The sequence below is a fragment of the Natator depressus genome, chromosome 18, assembly GCF_965152275.1.
Source record: "Natator depressus isolate rNatDep1 chromosome 18, rNatDep2.hap1, whole genome shotgun sequence".
NCBI classification, from domain to species: domain Eukaryota; kingdom Metazoa; phylum Chordata; order Testudines; family Cheloniidae; genus Natator; species Natator depressus.
In genome coordinates, this window is record NC_134251.1 from 12,898,239 (window position 1) to 12,918,327 (window position 20,089).

General features: G+C 42.4%; 2 protein-coding genes across 2 annotated transcripts in view; both read left to right on the plus strand.

Moving 5' to 3' along the window:
• LZIC (leucine zipper and CTNNBIP1 domain containing) overlaps window positions 1-13,122 on the plus strand; it is a 54,136-nt gene extending 41,014 nt beyond the window's left edge. Inside the window, 1 exon segment of the mRNA XM_074933943.1 lies at window positions 13,027-13,122. The gene's annotated coding sequence lies outside the window, so the exon portion shown is untranslated.
• Window positions 13,027-20,089, plus strand: part of CTNNBIP1 (catenin beta interacting protein 1) — a 36,846-nt gene continuing 29,783 nt past the window's right edge. Inside the window, exons 1-2 of the mRNA XM_074933945.1 lie at window positions 13,027-13,120; window positions 18,827-18,948. Coding sequence (XP_074790046.1) covers window positions 18,853-18,948 — 96 coding nt within the window. The 5' untranslated portion in view covers window positions 13,027-13,120; window positions 18,827-18,852. The remainder of the gene's footprint in view (window positions 13,121-18,826; window positions 18,949-20,089) is intronic.

Genomic DNA, 20,089 nt, shown 5'->3' on the forward strand with positions numbered 1-20,089 from the left:
TTAAGTCTGGTCCCTTGAGAAATAAAGAGAAGGGGCATCTTAACTGGATAAAACCAAAGTTCTGGGGTACTTCTCATTTTTTGTATATTCTGTATAGTTTCTGCTAGGTATCTGTCTTCCTATCCTACATCTTTGTACTGTTCCATATAAAACCATGAATCATCTAACATTCTTGCAAGAAGTTCTGTTATTTGGCAGAGATGAAGGTTCTTTCCAGCTTCTAACAAACAAGTACTAAACTGTCATGAGAAATGAGTCCTAGTGACATCTTATTTTTCAGTCTTTCATAGAATCATAGCCCTGGTCTATACTAGGACTTTAGGTCGAATTTAGCAGCGTTAAATCGATGTAAACCTGCACCCGTCCACACGATGAAGCCCTTTATTTCGACTTAAAGGGCTCTTAAAATCGATTTCCTTACTCCATTCCTGACGAGTGGATTAGCGCTTAAATCGGCCTTGCCGGGTTGAATTTGGGGTACTGTGGACCCAATTCGACGGTATTGGCCTCCGGGAGCTATCCCAGAGTGCTCCATTGTGACTGCTCTGGACAGCACTCTCAACTCAGATGCACGATTGTTTGCCGTTGCTCTGACGCAGGGAGGGGCGACTGACGACACGGCTTACAGGGTTGGCTTACAGGGAGTTAAAATCAACAAAGGGGGTGGCTTTACATCAAGGAGTATTTCAGGCAGGACTTCACGGAGGGTTCCAATAAGAAATGGTGCACCTAAGTTATTGTTCTTATTGGAACAAGGAGGTTAGTCTGGCCTCTGATTGATACATGGCTACATTTACCTCACTGCGTCTTCTCTGTGAGTGACTGCAGTGTTGTGACCTAGAGGAATGAGTCCCCTAGACGGGGGGGGGGGGGGGGGAGAGGGTGGGTTTTGCAAATGAGTACAAAACAAATCTGGTCTATTTGTTGTTTTGATACACTCCATCTATCTTTTACATCTTTGGCTGGCAGCAGACGGTGCAGAAGGACTGCATGCCATCCACATCTCATGGTTGCTCGGCAGAAGATGGTACAATAGGACTGCTAGCCATCTTCATCTCTTGCCTGCCCGGCAGAAGATGATGCAATAGGACTGCTAGCAATCCGTATCGCCTGCCTGCTCACCATAAGATGGTTCAATAGGACTGACTGCAGGACTAAAGAGAGTGACCTGATCAAGTCACTCCAAATTTAGTCCCTGCGCCCATGTCTGCCCAGGCGCTCCTGGTCGACCTCACAGAGGCGACCAGGAGCACCTCGGACGTGACGATGATGGCTACCAGTCCTATTGCACCGTCTGCTGCCACAAGGCAATGGGTTGCTGCTGCTGTGTAGCAATGCAATACTGCGTCTGCCAGCACCCAGGAGACATACGGTGACAGTGAGCTGAGCGGGCTCCATGCTTGCCGTGGTATGGCGTCTGCACAGGTAACTCAGGAAAACAGGCGCGAAACTATTGTCTGCCCTTGCTTTCACGGAGGGAGGGAGGGAACGGGGGCCTGATGATATGTACCCAGAACCACCCGCGACAATGTTTTAGCCCCATCAGGCATTGGGATCTCAACCCAGAATTCCAATGGGCAGCGGAGACTGCGGGAACTGTGGGATAGCTACCCACAGTGCAACGCTCCGGAAGTTGACTCTAGCCTCGGTACTGTGGAAGCACTCCGCCGAGTTAATGCACTTAATGCACGTAGAGCATTTTCTGTGGGGAGACACACACTCGAATATATAAAACCGATTTCTAAAAAAATGACTTCTATAAATTCGACCTAATTTCATAGTGTAGACATAACCTGAGTGGCCAGAGAGGTTAAAGTGTTCTCCTACCGGTTTTTGAATGTTATGATTCTTGATGTCAGATTTATGTCCATTTATTCTTTTGCGTAGAGACTGTCCGGTTTGGCCAATGTACATGGCAGAAGGGCATTGCTGGCACATGATGGCATATATCACATTGGTAGACGTGCAGGTGAACGAGCCCCTGATGGCGTGGCTAATGTGATTAGGTCCTATGATGGTGTCACTTGAATAAATATGTGGACAGAGTTGGCATCGAGCTTTGTTGCATGGATAGGTTCCTGGGGTAGTGTTTTTGTTGTGTGGTGTGTGGTCGCTGGTGAGTATTTGCTTCAGGTTGGGGGTCTGTCTTGTAATCGAGGACTGGTCTGTCTCCCAAGATCTGTGAGAGTGTTGGGTCGTCCTTCAGGATAGGTTGTAGATCCTTGATGATGCGCTGGAGAGGTTTTAGTTGGGGGCTGAAGGTGATGGCTAGTGGCGTTCTGTTATTTTCTTTGTTGGGCCTGTCCTGTAATAGGTGACTTCTGGATACTCTTCTGGCTCTGTCAGTCTGTTTTTTCACTTCAGCAGGTGGGTATTGTAGTTTTAACAATGCTTGATAGAGATCTTGTAGGTGTTTGTCTCTGTCTGAGAGAGTGGAGCAAAGGTTAAAGGGACTTTATTTTGGTAACTTATATTTGCATAGTTCATGTGAAACCTGCCGAAGGGAGGTTTGTTCAAGATACCTCGTCATTTGAACTTTTATTGTCCTCTTCCTTTAATTTAGGTCATTAGATTGAAAGATGTCTTCGTATAGATCCAGCAAGGATCGAAGAGAAAAATACTTTTTGTAACTGAACCAGCTCCCTTTGGGTTTTTATTTGTTGGAAACTATTGGAAAAATGCAACCGTCTAAAGGAAACTGTGAATCTACAACTTAAGTTTTAGAGGTTTCAGAGTAACAGATGAAGTGAGCTGTAGCTCACGAAAGCTTATGCTCAAATAAATTGGTTAGTCTCTAAGGTGCCACAAGTACTCCTTTTCTTTAAGTTTTAGAGATTCCCATATGACTGACATTAATACTTTACATTATTAAAACTGAACAGGTAAAACTTATTTTAGACCATTATTTTTGTGGGCAGTTTACTCCTTGCCTTTTGGTCAGCCTGCACTATGCTAATAGTGAAATTGAACAAACTTTTATTCTTATGCATAAGTACAATGTTGGTGTTTGGATATACATCATTGCATTGGAATACTTCTCTGAAAGAAGAAGGGGGAAAAAAGAACCTTAGACTTCTATTAAGATTTGTATTAAAAACAAATATGCTTTTCAATCTAAAATTTTGTGGGTTTTAGTTGTGTGTCACATTCATGCAGAACCTAGAAATGAATTGGAGGGTTGTAGTTTTGATTGTTTTCTTGGATACAAACTAGCTGCTTATTAACATACCTGTTTGTGACACAGATCTATAGTGTTACTGAAGACAGAACCAGAATGCTCTTGAACCCTGCGTGTGATATTACCCAGTAGAGAAGCACCCTCCAGGGTTTGTGATGAGAATGACTTCCCTACCCCACTCTGAATTTTGAGGTAGAATGGGCAGAGTTGACGGAATCATGATACAAAGGAAAAGCTTTCAGTAACTGTTGTAATTGCTCTTTAATTTGAGGCAAGACCACTCTCAGTGGCAAGATTCACTTTACCTGAGGGGTTGTTCTTGTAGGTTTAGAGACGAAAAAAATATTTTAATAAACTAAGTTTGTGTCTGGGCAGCCTGATTCTTCCCTTCTCCCCCAACAACTCAGGATCAAAGACTTGCTTCTGAGTAGCACAGGGGCTTCAGGAGTTACTCTGCAATTGACTGCCTTCCGTCTCCACTCTGTGGAGCACCAGCAACAAAAGGGAGTTAATGCTGCTTGCTGCAGAATACTGTCCTTCCAAGCAGGAGCATGCTATGGAGAACAGTTGCTCCCCCACCTGTTGCTCCTATTTTAGCCCCCCAAACCAGTACGGCGTAACTCTCATGGAGCTCCAGCAGAAAAGGTTCTGTGGTGTTGCTAGGAGGGAGAGCATGTTGTGGAGCCAGTATTTGCTGCTTTCCATGGCTCCTTTTTGGCCTCCCTTCCATTTAGAAGTGAACGGGCGACTGTAATGTTTAATTTCTTCCCTGTACTTCCAAGATAGGGTCTCCCTTTTTTATTAGCTGTTGCTACGCTAGCAAATTCTGAAAATCTTGTATTTTCACTACTGTAGATGTGCTGGTGATAGCAACCATGGGATCACTAGTGTAGATAGTAAAGATATCTTTACCATTGCAGAGGGGGGTTTCTTTACATGGTAGTTAACAATGCCTAATTCCAGTCTACATTAGCATCTCAGTGATACTGCTTAATAAGGATAGTAACTTTTTACTGTTTAGGTGCACCCTCTATAGTCAAGACTTCAGTTCGGTCCTGCTCACTCCCACCTCAAATTTACAGGCTGCTAGACTGGGTCCGGTAGCTTTACTCTGTCACTTTCTTCCCCTCTTTGGGTGGTTGAGGAAGGTACTTTTTTCTTTCTCTTGGGACAGAGACAGCACATGCACATAGACTGGTTTGGTATGGAGACAGTGGGGATCAGAACTTGGATGGCAGGCCTCCTCTACTCTGCCCAGTGCACATGTAGGGCCTTGCAGGACGGAAAGTGTTCCTGTGATCCTCACTCTGCCTCATGTATTCACTCTGTACTTCAGGCAGAATGAGGAATGTAGTACTGAAGTGAAGGACAGTTATGCATTTGTCCACTGGCCAACTTTATTTGCCATTTGGGAGAGGGTGAGAACATTTTCAAGCCTGAAACTGTTGCTTTGGCAAAACTGTGCAGGCGGCCTTAGATGTAGCCTTCAGATCTTCCTCGTTTATTATTCTGTTTTGTGCATCATATTAAAAATAAATGAGAAGTAACTGTCACTCCCTGCGAGTGCCAAACAAGCTTTATGCTGTCCAGAAGAAATTAGATGCACAGCTTTGTGAAAGCGTTCACTGTGTTTCAGACTAAAATTGCTATTGAAATAATTGGACTTAGTTCCCTTCTTGTAAGAGGTACTGGCTGATGGCATTGGAGAATGAAGACCTTTGTTTAGCCACAGAGTAGATACAACATGGGCATTGGAAATGAAAGTTTTTCCATTTGCCTTGGGAGCCTCTCACCCTGACCTAGAGAGAACACCTCCAGGTGTGACAAGGCAGTTCATTCTTGATGGCCCATTCAGTTCTTGGCACCTCAGGTCTGACTGCTACTGAGGCTTTCAGTGGCGGTCATTTCTGGGATGTGGACACTTGATCACTAGGAACTGGGTTGAGACTTCAATCTAACTTCACGTAGGCCAGCGAACATGTCAGGTCCTCGCTGTGATTTCATGTAACTCTGGATTCAGTTCTAACCTAGATGTCAAAGGCTCAATCTAGGCTTGGAAGGTTTAGATTTTTATCTTTGTGAAATTAACTGAAAAAGACAATTTTCAATTATCTTGTACATTTTTATATTTAATATTTCACTAGCAGGGAGAAATATTTTGTGTTGAAGATATCATTTTAATAAAAAGTAGTCAAGAACAATAACTGATTCAGAAGTATAGATTTGATTTTCATCACATTTTGTGTACAGAGAACAATCCCCCCTTATTAACCTTTCCACCCCCAAAATAGTTTAGAATGTTTTTTCTTTTTTTTTTCTTTGCTTTTGGGGTGAAGGGGGATATGGGCAATTACCCCCGCTAATTAGATATTAATCCTTCCAAATCTATCTTTATCCCATTCAATCATTTGAGCTGCCTAGTCCCCAGTTAAGTTTGATTAGACATCAGGACTCCTGTGGTACAATATACGACACAATCCATGTTTATCTGTCTGCATGTCTTCCGAAGAGATGTTAGAAACCCTGCTTAAAATATTAACTTTACAGAGTACTGTTTTTGATGTGTGGTATGAAAATATCTGGCAAAAATAAGAAAAGCAAACTAAGCTACTGTGTTTAACCAATAAATATTCGGGTCCAGAAGTGCAGTGACCAAAGTTTAATTGTGATTAGTGGGGTGTGAACTTATTGTTGGTGTGTGTGTGTTCTTTTTGATGCTGATAAAGTATCAGCACTGCTACTAAACTCCCAAGATGCTGCAACCTGGTGCATAATATCTCAGACTCCTGATTTCAATTTGCAGTTTTTTCTATGTTGTCACAATTCAGTAAAAAGAAAAGGAGTACTTGTGGCACCTTAGAGACTAACCAATTTATTTGAGCATAAGCTTTCGTGAGCTACAGCTCACTTCATCGGATGCATACTGTGGAAAGTGTAGAAGATCTTTTTATACACATAAAGCATGAAAAAATACCTCCTCCCACCCCACTCTCCTGCTGGTAATAGCTTATCTAAAGTGACCACTCTCCTTACAATTTGTATGATGATCAAGGTGGGCCATTTCCAGCACAAATCCAGGGTTTAACAAGAACGTCTGGGGGCGGGGTTGGAAAAAACAAGGGGAAATAGGTTACCTTGCATAATGACTTAGGCACTCCCAGTCTCTATTCAAGCCTAAGTTAATTGTATCCAATTTGCAAATGAATTCCAATTCAGCAGTTTCTCACTGGAGTCTGGATTTGAAGTTTTTTTTGTTGTAATATAGCAACTTTCATGTCTGTAATCGCGTGACCAGAGAGATTGAAGTGTTCTCCGACTGGTTTATGAATGTTATAATTCTTGACATCTGATTTGTGTCCATTTATTCTTTTACGTAGAGACTGTCCAGTTTGATCAATGTACATGGCAGAGGGGCATTGCTGGCACATGATGGCATATATCACATTGGTGGATGTGCAGGTGAACGAGCCTCTGATAGTGTGGCTGATATTAGGCCCTGTGATGGTGTCCCCTGAATAGACATGTGGGCACAGTTGGCAACGGGCTTTGTTGCAAGGATAGGTTCCTGGGTTAGTGGTTCTGTTGTGTGGTATGTGGTTGCTGGTGAGTATTGGCTTCAGGTTGGGGGGCTGTCTGTAGGCAAGGACTGGCCTGTCTCCCAAGATTTATGAGTGTTGGGTCATCCTTCAGGATAGGTTGTAGATCCTTAATAATGCATTGGAGGGGTTTTAGTTGGGTGCTGAAGGTGACGGCTAGTGGCGTTCTGTTATTTTCTTTGTTAGGCCTGTCCTGTAGTAGGTGACTTCTGGGAACTCTTCGGGCTCTATCAATCTGTTTCTTCACTTCCGCAAGTGGGTATTGTAGTTGTAAGAATGCTTGATAGAGATCTTGTAGGTGTTTGTCTCTGTCTGAGGGGTTGGAGCAAATGCGGTTGTATCGCAGAGCTTGGCTGTAGACGATGGATCGTGTGGTGTGGTCAGGGTGAAAGCTGGAGGCATGTAGGTAGGAATAGCGGTCAGTAGGCTTCCAGTATAGGGTGGTGTTTATGTGACCATCGTTTATTAGCACTGTAGTGTCCAGGAAGTGAATCTCTTGTGTGGACTGGACCAGGCTGAGGTTGATGGTGGGATGGAAATTGTTGAAATCATGGTGGAATTCCTCAAGGGCTTCTTTTCCATGGGTCCAGATGATGAAGATGTCATCAATATAGCGCAAGTAGAGTAGGGGCGTTAGGGGACGAGAGCTGAGGAAGCGTTTTTCTAAGTCAGCCATAAAAATGTTGGCATACTGTGGGGCCATGCGGGTACCCATAGCACTGCCGCTGATCTGAAGGTATACATTGTCCCCAAATGTAAAATAGTTATGGGTAAGGACAAAGTCACAAAGTTCAGCCACCAGGTTAGCCATGACATTATCGGGGATAGTGTTCTTGACGGCTTGTAGTCCATCTTTGTGTGGAATGTTGGTGTAGTGGGCTTCTGCATCCATAGTGGCCAGGATGGTGTTATCAGGAAGATCACCGATGGATTGTAGTTTCCTCAGGAAGTCAGCGGTGTCTCGAAGGTAGCTGGGAGTGCTGGTAGCGTAGGGCCTGAGGAGGGAGTCTACATAGCAGACAATCCTGCTGTCAGGATGCCAATGCCTGCGATGATGGGGCACCCAGGATTTCCAGGTTTATGGATCTTGGGTAGTAGATAGAATATCCCAGGTCGGGGTTCCAGGGGTGTGTCTGTGCGGATTTGATCTTGTGCTTTTTCAGGGAGTTTCTTGAGCAAATGCTGTAGTTTCTTTTGGTAACTCTCAGTGGGATCAGAGGGTAATGGCTTGTAGAAAGTGGTGTTGGAGAGCTGCCGAGCAGCCTCTTGTTCATATTCCGACCTATTCATGATGACGACAGCACCTCCTTTGTCAGCCTTTTTGATTATGATGTCAGAGTTGTTTCTGAGGCTGTGGATGGCATTGTGTTCCGCACGGCTGAGGTTATGGGGCAAGTGATGCTGCTTTTCCACAATTTCAGCCCGTGCACGTTGGCGGAAGCACTCTATGTAGAAGTCCAGTCTGCTGTTTTGACCTTCAGGAGGAGTCCACCTAGAATCCTTCTTTTTCTCTGTGGATTAGTATATTGTTCAGAGGTATGTTGGAAATATTCCTTGAGTCGAAGACGTCGAAAATAGGATTCTAGGTCACCACAGAACTGTATCATGTTCGTGGGGGTGGAGGGGCAGAAGGAGAGGCCCCGAGATAGGACAGCTGCTTCTGCTGGGCTGAGAGTATAGTTGGATAGGTTAACAATATTACTGGGTGGGTTGAGGGAACCATTGCTGTGGCCCCTTGTGGCATGTAGTAGTTTAGAAAGTTTAGTGTCCTTTTTCTTTTGTAGAGAAGCAAAGTGTGTGTTGTAAATGGCTTGTCTAGTTTTAGCAAAGTCCAGCCATGAGGAAGTTTGTGTGGAAGGTTGGTTTTTTATGAGAGTATCCATTTTTGAGAGCTCATTCTTAATCTTTCCCTGTTTGCTGTAGAGGATGTTGATCAGGTGATTCCGCAGTTTCTTTGAGAGCGTGTGGCACAAGCTGTCAGCATAGTCTGTGTGGTATGTAGATTGTAATGGATTTTTTACCTTGAGTCCTTTTGGTACGATGTCCATCTGTTTGCATTTGGAAAGGAAGATGATGTCTGTCTGTATCTGTACAAGTTTTTTCATGCAGTTGATAGATTTCCACTCCATACGGCTAAATGCAGTGCCTTGCATAATGACATTATGCTAAGTCATTATGCAAGGTAACCTATTTCCCCTTGTTTTTTTCCTGCGCGCCCCCCCCTGCCCCCCCCAGAACGTTCTTGTTAAACCCTGGATTTGTGCTGGAAATGGCCCACCTTGATTATCATACACATTGTAAAGAGTGATCACTTTAGATAAGCTATTACCAGCAGGAGAGTGGGGTGAGAGGAGGTATTTTTTCATGCTTTATGTGTATAAAAAGATCTTCTACACTTTCCACAGTATGCATCCGATGAAGTGAGCTGTAGCTCACGAAAGCTCATGCTCAAATAAATTGGTTAGTCTCTAAGGTGCTACAAGTACTCCTTTTTCTTTTTGCGAATACAAACTAACACGGCTGTTACTCTGAAACCTGTCACAATTCAGTGATATTGCTAATGTTTTTCTGATTTAAAATGTGTTTCTCCTTTCAACCAGTGTGATTTTGTTGTTCAGCTGAAAACTTTATTTGATCTAGCTATATTTACTGGGAAGTATTATGATCCAGCTAATAGGGTGTGAGGGAGACAATTGGTTCTATATCCAGTTCTGCTGTGGACTTGTGCTGTGACCTCAGGTGCATCATTTTGCTTTACTTTTGTTTTACTAACTGTAAAACAAATTGCTCACCTGTGCGAAAAACACTTGAGATTTATGGGTGTAAAGCACTTTATGAAAGTGGCATTATTTGATAGAGAACTGTCCTCTGGAGAGAACAATAAAGGGATGGGATGAATTCCAGATGCCTAGAAAATGTTGGCATGGGAAGAGTTTCCATTCTGTCATCTGGTCCTGCTAACCAACCTGAACTCTGCATTGTGGAATCTGTCAGACATGAAGTGTAGAATAAAAGGCCCAGCATAACCTTAACTGTTAAGTCTTTTTGGAAACATATGAGTAAGCTTGGGGGTAGAGGAATTTTGAGTGTAAACCAGAAAAATGGCTGTATGCTCTTCCACATTCTATCGGCAATGAAATTCAATGCATTTGGTTACTCTTATCCACACCTGCAGTAGCATAAAGTAAGAATGAGGCTTTGGATAGATCTCTTTCAGCCAAAGAGAAATTAGAAGCTTGCCTTAAAAGTGATGTTGACTGGCAAGAGAAGCTCTGAACAGCTGTTTTCAGTACCTGTGAAATCGCAGAGATGCTTCTGTGGAGGGGGATGAACTTGATGAACCCCCACAGTATGTAATCTGTTAACTGAAGCAGTTGTCATGTGATTATAGACCTACCCATAGGGTCAAGTAATTAGAATGGACTTTGAGCAGAATGCACAGCCTTCTGACGTTTCCCAGTCTGCACGTCTGCTGACCCACAACTCCCACAAAAAACGTAAAATAGCATAGTTCTGAGCTAGTATTCTTAATTGAACCAGATAATTACCCAACCTCAAGAATGCCCTGGTATGGATCATTGTGGAGCAGATGGATCTACTGGGACATTTAAGATGGTGAGCAAAGCTACGTGCCCTGATGGTAGGTCAGCTGTTCCTCAGCTGTTTTGCTAAGCGTGTTCTCTCATATTTTGGACCTCAGTTGTCATCTTCCCTCCCACCCCCAAAATATCCTGTTGCAGAATATTTTTAGATCATATTTCTTAGGGTCCATTAAAGATGAACATTCGGGATTCTTAGTTTAAAAAAATGTGAGGCAGCATTGTCCAGTGATTAGAGCAGGGACTTAGGGTATCTTGGTTCTATTTGTGGCTCTACCATGAGTTGCTATGTGATCTTGGACTAGTCAGTGGACATCTTGGGACTTAGTGTCTCCACCCCACCTCTTAAAGGACAGCGAAATCCCAGTTTGTTTATTCCAGTTACCCTGTGCCCTTTGTAGCAGAACTGGTGATTATTTACAGAGTACTTACCCCAGCCTCTCTAGCTCAGCGGTTCTCAGTCTGTGGGTCAGGACCCCATTTTAATGGGGTCACCAGGGCTGGCATTAGACTTACTAGGGACCGAAGCCTGAATCCCACTGCCTCGGGCCAAAGCCGAAGCCTGAGCCCCACCGTCTGGGGCTGAAGCTCAAGGGCTTCAGGGCTCAGGCTTCAGCTTCAATCCTGCATGGAGGCTACAGGCCCCCTGCTTGGGGCTGAAGCCTTTGGGTTTAAACTTTGGATCCCCCTCCTGCCCCCCCACCTGGTGCAGCTTGGGTTTCGGCTTTGGCTCCTCTGCTCCCCCGCCCAGGGTGGTGGGGTCAGCAGGCTCAGCCTTTTGTCCCCTCTCCTGGGATCATGTAGTAATTTTTGTTGCCGGAAGGGGTTCAGGGTGCAATAAAGTTTGAGAACCCCTGTGGGGAGTGGAAAAGTGAAACTAACCAGGATTGCATCACTTGCACAATGCTGCTGCTTCTGAGTACACTTGTTCTGAAAGCTGGTCTCCATGGTTAAACTCTTCTGACTAGCTGTGCTGTAATTTTTATCCAGACCAAATTTCAATCTGCAGTTGAGTTCAGGTGGGATTTGTAGTTTGTGAGATACAACATTTTCCTACCAGGAAAATGTTATATCTTTTCTCTGAGTTACTTGATAATGGATTATTTGATAAATGGAGCTTGTATGCATAGACAGATTGCCATTACTTATAGCTTTTTGGAAGGGTCTGGCATTTTAATGGTAAGTGTGAGAGTGCTATCGTTGGCTGTTAATAGAAATTAGTGCACTTCAGAAGTGGTTAGTTCCTGTGCTTTCATCTTTTTTTGAAGGAAGGAGTTCCCACAGTTCCATGTGTATGTAATGATGGAGGGTGGGATGCCTTTGAAGTCTATAAAAATGAAAAGAGCAATTAGTTACTGTAAATGGTTCTGTTGTCAGTGCTGTAGGTGATCGGTCATTGGGCTGTATTGCATTTTAGGGGGTTAGAAAAGTGGGAACTAATTAGTGAAGGAGGAAGGTAAGGCTTAAATAGTCCTTTCATAACAGACATTTTCTCTCTTCTGGAGAGGTGCAATGAATGTCTCTTAAAGCAGTTGGCATAGCTCCTCCACTCTCAGCCCTTCCTAGGAGGGGCCATTGTAGAATGCTATGGGTGAAGCTTGCAGTTACTGCAGCCCTGGTCTCTCTTGGACAAAGTTGGTGTAATTGTTCAGGAGATCTCAGGCATTCCAGGTGTGACCCTCTCCCAGCATGGAATAGTGCAGGGCACTGACTGGGAGAAACTCTGAGCTACTCCAATTTTGCCTTCACCTCCTGATTGAAAATAACAAGTGTGTATCTCTACACTTAACCAAGAACCCTGGTCTCCATGCTGGAGGTTTCATTTAGGTGGGTAGTGCAGGTGTGTACAAATGGCTCTTCTAATCAGAGGGTTTTAATTAAAACCTGGCCCTTTGTATGGTAATGATGATTGACATGCTTCAAGTTGTGGAGCTGTCCTGAACAGAAGCTATTCACACTGTTTTGCCATATTATGTGAAAGGTTCGATGACCAGTAATCTCACTTGAGCTAGCCCTGATGTGTTTGAACTCTGGTGACCAGCGATTGTCGCTTAGGGAACCTATTCAACGTCTAGTTCCTAATGGTAATTATAAAATAGGTTTAGAAATACCCACATCTTGATCAGTCAAATAATGTAATCCGTATGTGCCTAGCCAATGTTTAAAGTTTCTTTTTGAAACTTTAATTACGCTGCAAAAGAAGCAAGCGTTTTTAATCATTCAAATGCCATATGCATAATTGAAAACATAAATTTTGGCCATAAGCACTATATTTTCTACCCCACCTTGAATTTTTAAGTGATGAATCATGCTTGTTTTTACCCAGAGGAGGTTACACCTGGTTATTCTGCTGCACTGTTACTGGTTTGTTCAAAGAGACGGGTCTTGCGTTGAAACCTCCCCCAACTCCCCAAGAAAGCAAGACTTGAGTGTATCCTCATCACCAGGAATGTACTTAGTGATTCATTTTTATCCTTAATCGCTTACTGAAATAAGTATATAAGCAGTATTATACAGATTTCTGCTTCACGTAGCTTGTCTTCAGTTTTACAGATGTTGGCTAGATGCAGTGGTATAAGACTCTGAAAAAAAAATTTAATTGTCTTTCTGTTTTTCAGTTTATATATTTCTCTTTAATATTTTATCTTCACAGGGTACTTTCGTCTCACTTTTTCCCAGTTGTGATCATTAATCAGGACTGAGCGCTTGGGTTATCTAATCCTGTGGTTTGTTTTTTTTAGAAGCAGGTAAGTTGTATTTGTGTTGTATGTAATATGCTTACATCTTTAAAAAGGGAACCTGGGGTGGGGGGCAGAACTCCATCATGTTGAACCCTATTGACTCCCACATGGTTCATGAGTAAGTTTGGGATCTTTAGACCCACAGCACAGCCCTCTGCCTGTCTGCCACTTGAGCTAACAGAATAACTGGTGGTAGTAAAAAGCTGTTATTCACTTTAGACCAGCCACTAGAATAAAATGAGACACAGCTGGCCAGTTGGATTCACAACTTATTTATTAGAAAGCAAAGGAATCCTGACTTGGGAAACATGGGTTTGATTCCGGGTTCTTAAGGGGAGTGTGCTCTAGTTGTTATAAAAAGAAAAGGAGTACTTGTGGCACCTTAGAGACTAACCAATTTATTTGAGCATAAGCTTTCGTGAGCTACAGCTCACTTCATCTGATGAAATAGTCTCTAAGGTGCCACAAGTACTCCTCTTCTTTTTGCGACTACAGACTAACACGGCTGCTACTCTGAAATCTAGTTGTTATAAACTCTCTGCGCCTGTGTATGTGCGTACCCCCTACCTTTCCAGCTCTTGCTCTGTTTCCCCTTTTGCTTCTAATTTTCCTGCATTCAAGTCAGGCAGCTTTTTCCTTCACCACACTGCATGGGCAGTAGCTGGGGAGGATGGACAGGGAAGAGAGCACAGTGACTGTCTTCCTGGTCTTAGTTCCAGTGCCCAGCACCAAAGCAGGTCCTAGCAGCCAGGAGGGAACAGATCCAGGAAAAAATCTGCTCAGCCCCTGCAGCCCTAGAATGGAGAATACTTTATTACTCTGGGTAGAGGGGGTGGAGTAGTGCTTGCACAATTTGGTTGATGCATAAGAGCTGTGTGGGGATAGAGCATGCTCAGTGAAGCCAAAAATCTTAAGAAAACTTAGCTGCCCAACTCTTAACAAGCCGCTCTGAGCATGTGCACGCTGTGATTTTTAGGAGCTTATAACTTGGTCCAAATTTGGCCAGATTTCATGGGGACAACAAAAGACACATACCCCTAACACTATGGGCAATCCCCTGCCAAATTTCAAGTCACTGCTCCAATGCTTGGAGGCACTACAACTTCTTGATGAAACAGTTGTAAGAATTTTAATAGGCAAAACAACATATTTTCTTTTAACCTCATTCTTGGAAATAGCTCAACAATTTTAGCTGATACTTTAAAAAAAAATGAATCAGACTTAGGCAAATAGCTGGCATGGAAAACTTTGGCATGAATGTCTAAAATTTGACAGACCTATAAGCAACTGAAAAAAGGGTCTTGTAATGGAAAGCGTTAGGTATGGCTGTAGTTAAGATTCATCCAGGCAGGGTTGTTAGGCAGAGTCAGAATTGCTCCCTATTGTTAAATATAAAGTCAGTTGTACTACTAGAGAAATAGTTTCTTTTTATTTAAAAGAACAACCACACAATTACTTTATGAACATAAAAAAAAAAAAACCTAAGAGGGCTAATATCTAAAATATTGGACTAACCGAATTGCTGAAATTTCTTTAGTAGAAGTTCAGTTATGGAGTCCCAAACTTGCCTCTCCACAGAAGATCAGTCCATTGAAGACCAATGAATAACATGAGAGCTAACATTTTGTAAAATTCTAATTTAGGTGTCTTAGCCAACTACATCAAGGTAAAATCCTAGTGTCCTGCCTACACTAGACTTTTACAACATTAGCTGTCTTGTAAAAATGCATCTTTTTTCTCAGTGTTGTCATGGCCTAATAGATATCACTGTTAAGGAATCGTTTTAGATACTCAGCTTAAATTTTCCTTTGCTCAGTTTCATCCCATGACTCTTCAACATGCCCTCGTGGTTCACTTCAAACAATTCCTCTCTTGGCTTAGATAAAATGGATATTGTGTTCTGGCACCATTCTCCCCCATGCTTATTTGTTGCTAAACCAGGCTCTGTTTAGTTTTTCCCTTTTATCACTTTTGATGCTTTTTAAATTCTATATATATATATATATATATTTTTTTTTTTTACCGTTTGAGGCAAGTTAAGTGACATGCTCTACTGTGTAAATGGTCTCTCAAGTGCAGAACAAATCTAGAGATAACACTGTTAGATTGTTTACCTTTGATTCAGTTCTGAATTTTGGGAGTCTTAAAACTTGGGGTGTGATTGTTTATAATTACTCCAGCACAACCACTTGTGAACAGGAAAACTCTTATGGCATTGGGTTGGAAGTGTTTTTACTACACTTCTTTTTAGTCCTTAGTATCAAACCATCTCAATTTCTCTGCTTCAAACATACAGAATGTTTGTTTGAATTCTAAATTTAGACGTTTGAAATGGTGTATTCCTAACAATTCTTTTGGTTTTTGTCCTCGATCTTAATATGTTTTTCTCCTCATTTCCCTCAATCTTCTTCCTGTTTCTCTTCAATCATCTCCTTCCTTTTCATCCTATTCTATTTTTTCTCCCTGTTTTGTTTCCTTTGTCCTCTCTCAGGTTGGGGTAAAGTGAAGAGGAGTTGTCACCCTTCCATGGTTAAAGATAAACTGAAGTGTGGGGGATTTCTCTAGGTGGGAGAGTGGGGCAGAAGTGGCATCTCCCTGATGTTTGTCTATGGTGCCACCTACTGGTAGATAATTTATATAATTTTCTACAAATTTAATATGCTTGAGTGTTAGCATTTGTTGGCATTTTTTGGCTTTTGTGGGGAGATTAAACTCCTTTAATTTTTGGAGGATTTCTTGCTTTCTCCCCCACTGAAACATCTGATTTACCCATTGGGTTCAGATTATGAAGGGACACTTGATACCCTGGGTAGATGAAGCCTCTTTCTGTACTGACATGCTACAAGCTTGCTCTGTTGTCTTCTTCCAGGTTATTGGTATATGAAGTGAATGAAATTGGCCCCATGTTGATCCTTTGAAGGTCTTGCTTGTTTTTCTCTTCTCAAACTACTGACCCACATTAGGGCCTTGTCCTCTGGATTCTGAACCAGTCAATCTGTTGATGCTTGTTCCTGTACTTGCTGCACTGGTAGATGGGTGTGTTTGATAGCCCTTTAAAGTAACGTGGCATCCATAAAGCCAAGCACAGTATTCTGAAATCTAACCTGCTGAGAATCTGTGTGGTTCAAATGTCAAAGTGCAGAGTGAAGCCTTTTACAAAAAGGGTCCAAAATCAGTGACCGGGAGAAGAGAAAAGAAATGTGGGTGTGTGACATGTTTCCAGAATATTTTTTAAAAAGTGAATTAATATAAGGGTACAGCAGTTAAGATAGCATTTGGTTCTGATCTCAGCCTAGCCAGTTAAGATGTCATCCATGAATTTGCAAAGATATCCGACATCCGTACTTTTTAAGATCAATGATGTGAAGATCAGACTTGTTTCAAAATCATGTTAGTTTGTAGGATCAAGTATTGTGATCGCCCCTATGATTATAGCAGGTGGGCTTTCCAGTCCGCAAATTATTGCAGTTCTGTCATTTATTTATTTATTAATTACTTGTAACTGAATCCGAATGGCTTGAATTTATTAGTTAGGCAGCAGGTATGTTGATTCTTAATTTGTGCCATTGCTCAGCTGCACTGCTGTTAGCTCCTGTGGCCTTATAGTATGACTGACCTGTGTAGTTTGGAGAAGCTGGGACAGCAAAAATGAGTGTCAGCTGGCTCGCCCACACAGCAGTGCAACGCTCATGCTAGTCTACAACTTCAACTCTCTGCAAAACCCTTCCTTTTAATAGAGCTTTCCAACCATAAATACAAAATGAAGGCGAAAGGAATGGGGCAAAAAAATTTCAAGGTGAGGCTCTTCGAGTTCTAGAAGTATGAAGAGCAGAAGACTGTGTGAAGCCCATTATGGGTCTTGTAGGACAAATCTTACCTGTGCAGTGCTTTGATGCACACTGCAGATAACTGTCCATCCAGATTAGGCATCTAGGTGGGATAAAGTGGGAGAAACTTGTGCTGCTGCTGTCTGCTTTTTCACAGGATAAATAGGATTGAATCTCCTTGGCTACCAATCCAGCGCCTTTCACTAGTGTTAAAATCACCTCTTTGCACAGTTATGCAGTAGAGAGTGATTCAGAACTACTTGCACACTTTTTTCACAGTGTCATATGGATCAGTTAATTATTATAAATGCTTTAATTAGATTGTTGCCTGTCTCATCACATGCTTATTTAGTCTCCATTGCTCACTTTCTTTTCACAGTTCAGAACAGTGGAATGTGTGGCATTTCACTATAAAGTTACTCACATTTTTAATGGAAAAACTATTCTACCTTTTTAAGAGAAGAAATTATAATTTTTTTATGTTATTGGATTGTGTTTGTTTTTCTGCCCTCTCCGAAAGCATCTGTTGACTCCATTATAAATGAAGTCAAGATTGCATATTTACCAGTTGCTGGTTTTCAAACATAGCCATCTACATCAAAATTAGCACAATGCAGAACCTCCCACTGGGAACTTTTTCAAGTAGTGTTGGTGAAATTTTAGCTAAATATCAGGCCTGCATTTTACTAGCACCTTGGCAGTACTGAAATAAAGTCGGTGGTGAGGTTTCTCTGTTACAGCTACTGCTTAAGTTTGAATAATTACTGAGTCATCCAGGAATGCCAATATGTAACCTGAACTCTTTCCACGTCCTAATTACTTTTCCTCTTTAAAAGTTATACTCAAGGAGAATAGGAGAATTCTGACTTGCTTAAAATAAATAAATAAAAAAGCTTGTCTAAACCTGGTGCTCCAAAGTCTTTAGCAGTAGTGCCTTGATGAGTCTGATGTGTTCCCTGGATTACTGAAACCTGCCAGGAATCATAAGGCTGACAACTCAGCACAGGGCCGAATTTGGAGCGTGAAAACTAACTGCAGAAGGTAGGACTGGGGACGTCTGCTAGATATGCAGTGTGGAGCAATACCAGGCTTACATTTGCATGAAGGAATTCCTTGGAGGGGATTAAGTTTCTGTGGTGCACAGGTCTGGAGCCGGTGCACAGTAGCTGTTAGTTTCCTAGTCTATTTTGTGAGTGAATATTGTGTGAAGCATCTTAATTTTCAGAACAACTTGTAGTTAAAAATTTACTGAACCTTGACTCTGAATGAACTGACATGCAGTGTGTGTATTCATAGTAGTTGTGGCTTATAATTGAAAACATTTACTCTGTGGGTTGGTAAAAATGCCAGATTATGGAATTTAAGCAATTTCCACCTACTCCTGCAACAAAATGGAGGGCTACTGTGGGCACACACACTGGATGTAAATCTCCAACTGCTATTTCCATAAAACGCTTCCTTGCCCTCAGTCATGAGGTCAGTAGATGAGCTTTTTTTCTATCATGGTCTCTCTGCCCGTATAATTTAATCCCACATACTTGGTGTGAGGGGATACCTAGCTACTCTGTGCCCTTCCCAACCACAGTCAGTGGTGCAAGTGTTATGGGGGTGCAAACTCTGCTCAGCCAGCTCGTGCTGCCAGATTTGTGATGGGTTTATTTTCCAAATCCACTGTCTGGTTTGCTTTTTACAATGGAGTGACTTGGGCCTCTTCCTGCCTGTCAGAAGTTAGATTACCAAACCATCCCAGCCTAGTTGTCAAACCAACTCATGAAGTATTTTGACCTATGGTGAAAAATAGGTGTTTTGGAAATAGAACTCTCCAGTTATGCATATCAAACCATAACTATCAGTTCACTTCATTCTGGTTTTGTTACATCTGCAGGAGTCCCAGGAGCTGGGAGGAGGGGAATGAACCGTGAGGGCGTCCCCGGGAAGAGTCCGGAGGAGATGTACATCCAGCAGAAAGTGAGAGTTCTGCTCATGCTTAGGAAGATGGGATCAAATGTAAGTTTAATGGAGTTCTGAAAAAGTATCAGAACTTAACCACCACCTTCTTCCAGCCTGTCATGGAATTTGTGGCCAACTGGGATGTTCCCATTCCCTGTCGCCAGGGTTAAACGCCGTTAAATTCTTTTAAGATGTGTGGAGGGGCCACTTGCTCTGGAATTCACTCTTGCAGCACACATTTTGGTCATGCCTATAGTACAGGGACTACAGCAACATAGCTATGGCATTGTAACTATGCCAGCATAACCCCCTAGTGGAGACACAGTTTATAGCAGCAGAAGGGGTTTTTCCATCATTGTAGGAACAATGCCTCTCTGAGCAATGGTTGCTAGGTCAACAGAAGCAGTCTTCCATCAGTGTGGCTACATCTACATAGAGCATTAGGTCAGCATAGCTAGGCTGCTCAAGGTGTGGACTTTTCACACTCCGAGCATCATAGCTATGTCGATTTAAATTTGAGTAGGCCACAGTGGCCTTCAGTGCATGAGGGCTTGTCTACATGGTGCTTTAGCTCTAACCAGAGGGGTGTTCATTTTAGTGTGAACTAGCATTTTGTTCACTAACTGGCCTATGTGGATCCTGTTGGTGTGCACAAAAAGTTTCCCTAGTGCGAGTTAATGTAGTACTGTTTGAAATGGGACTACATTAATGCACACTAGGGCACTTGTAGTGCACAGCAGCAGGGCAGTGTCCATACAGGCCAATTAGTCTGCACTGGCATATCACAGACTAAAAATGACACTTCTCGAGTGGGGAATAAAGCACCATGTAAACAAGCCCTAACTTTCTTTTATTTCTGAAATAACGTTCATTGGCATGGGCAGGGGATGGTCTGGTTTTTTTTGCCAAAATATTTTGGCCACTGTTGATTTATCCAGAGATGAAGCTTAGGCCAAAAATAAATTGTGAAGTGTGCAGTGGTTGAAATCGGGCCTGAACTTTTGCTGTCTTTTTTTTTTTTTTTTTTTTTTTGGTATACACCAAGTTTTCTAAATACTGTAATAAACTAGAAAATTAATGGAAGTAATTATTGATGGTAGCTCTGAAGCCAGTCTGCGAGTGGATGGATTCGTGCATCGGCTACTGTTACTCTATGGCATATATGAGCTGGGATTGGATGAGATTCTAGGGGTACTGC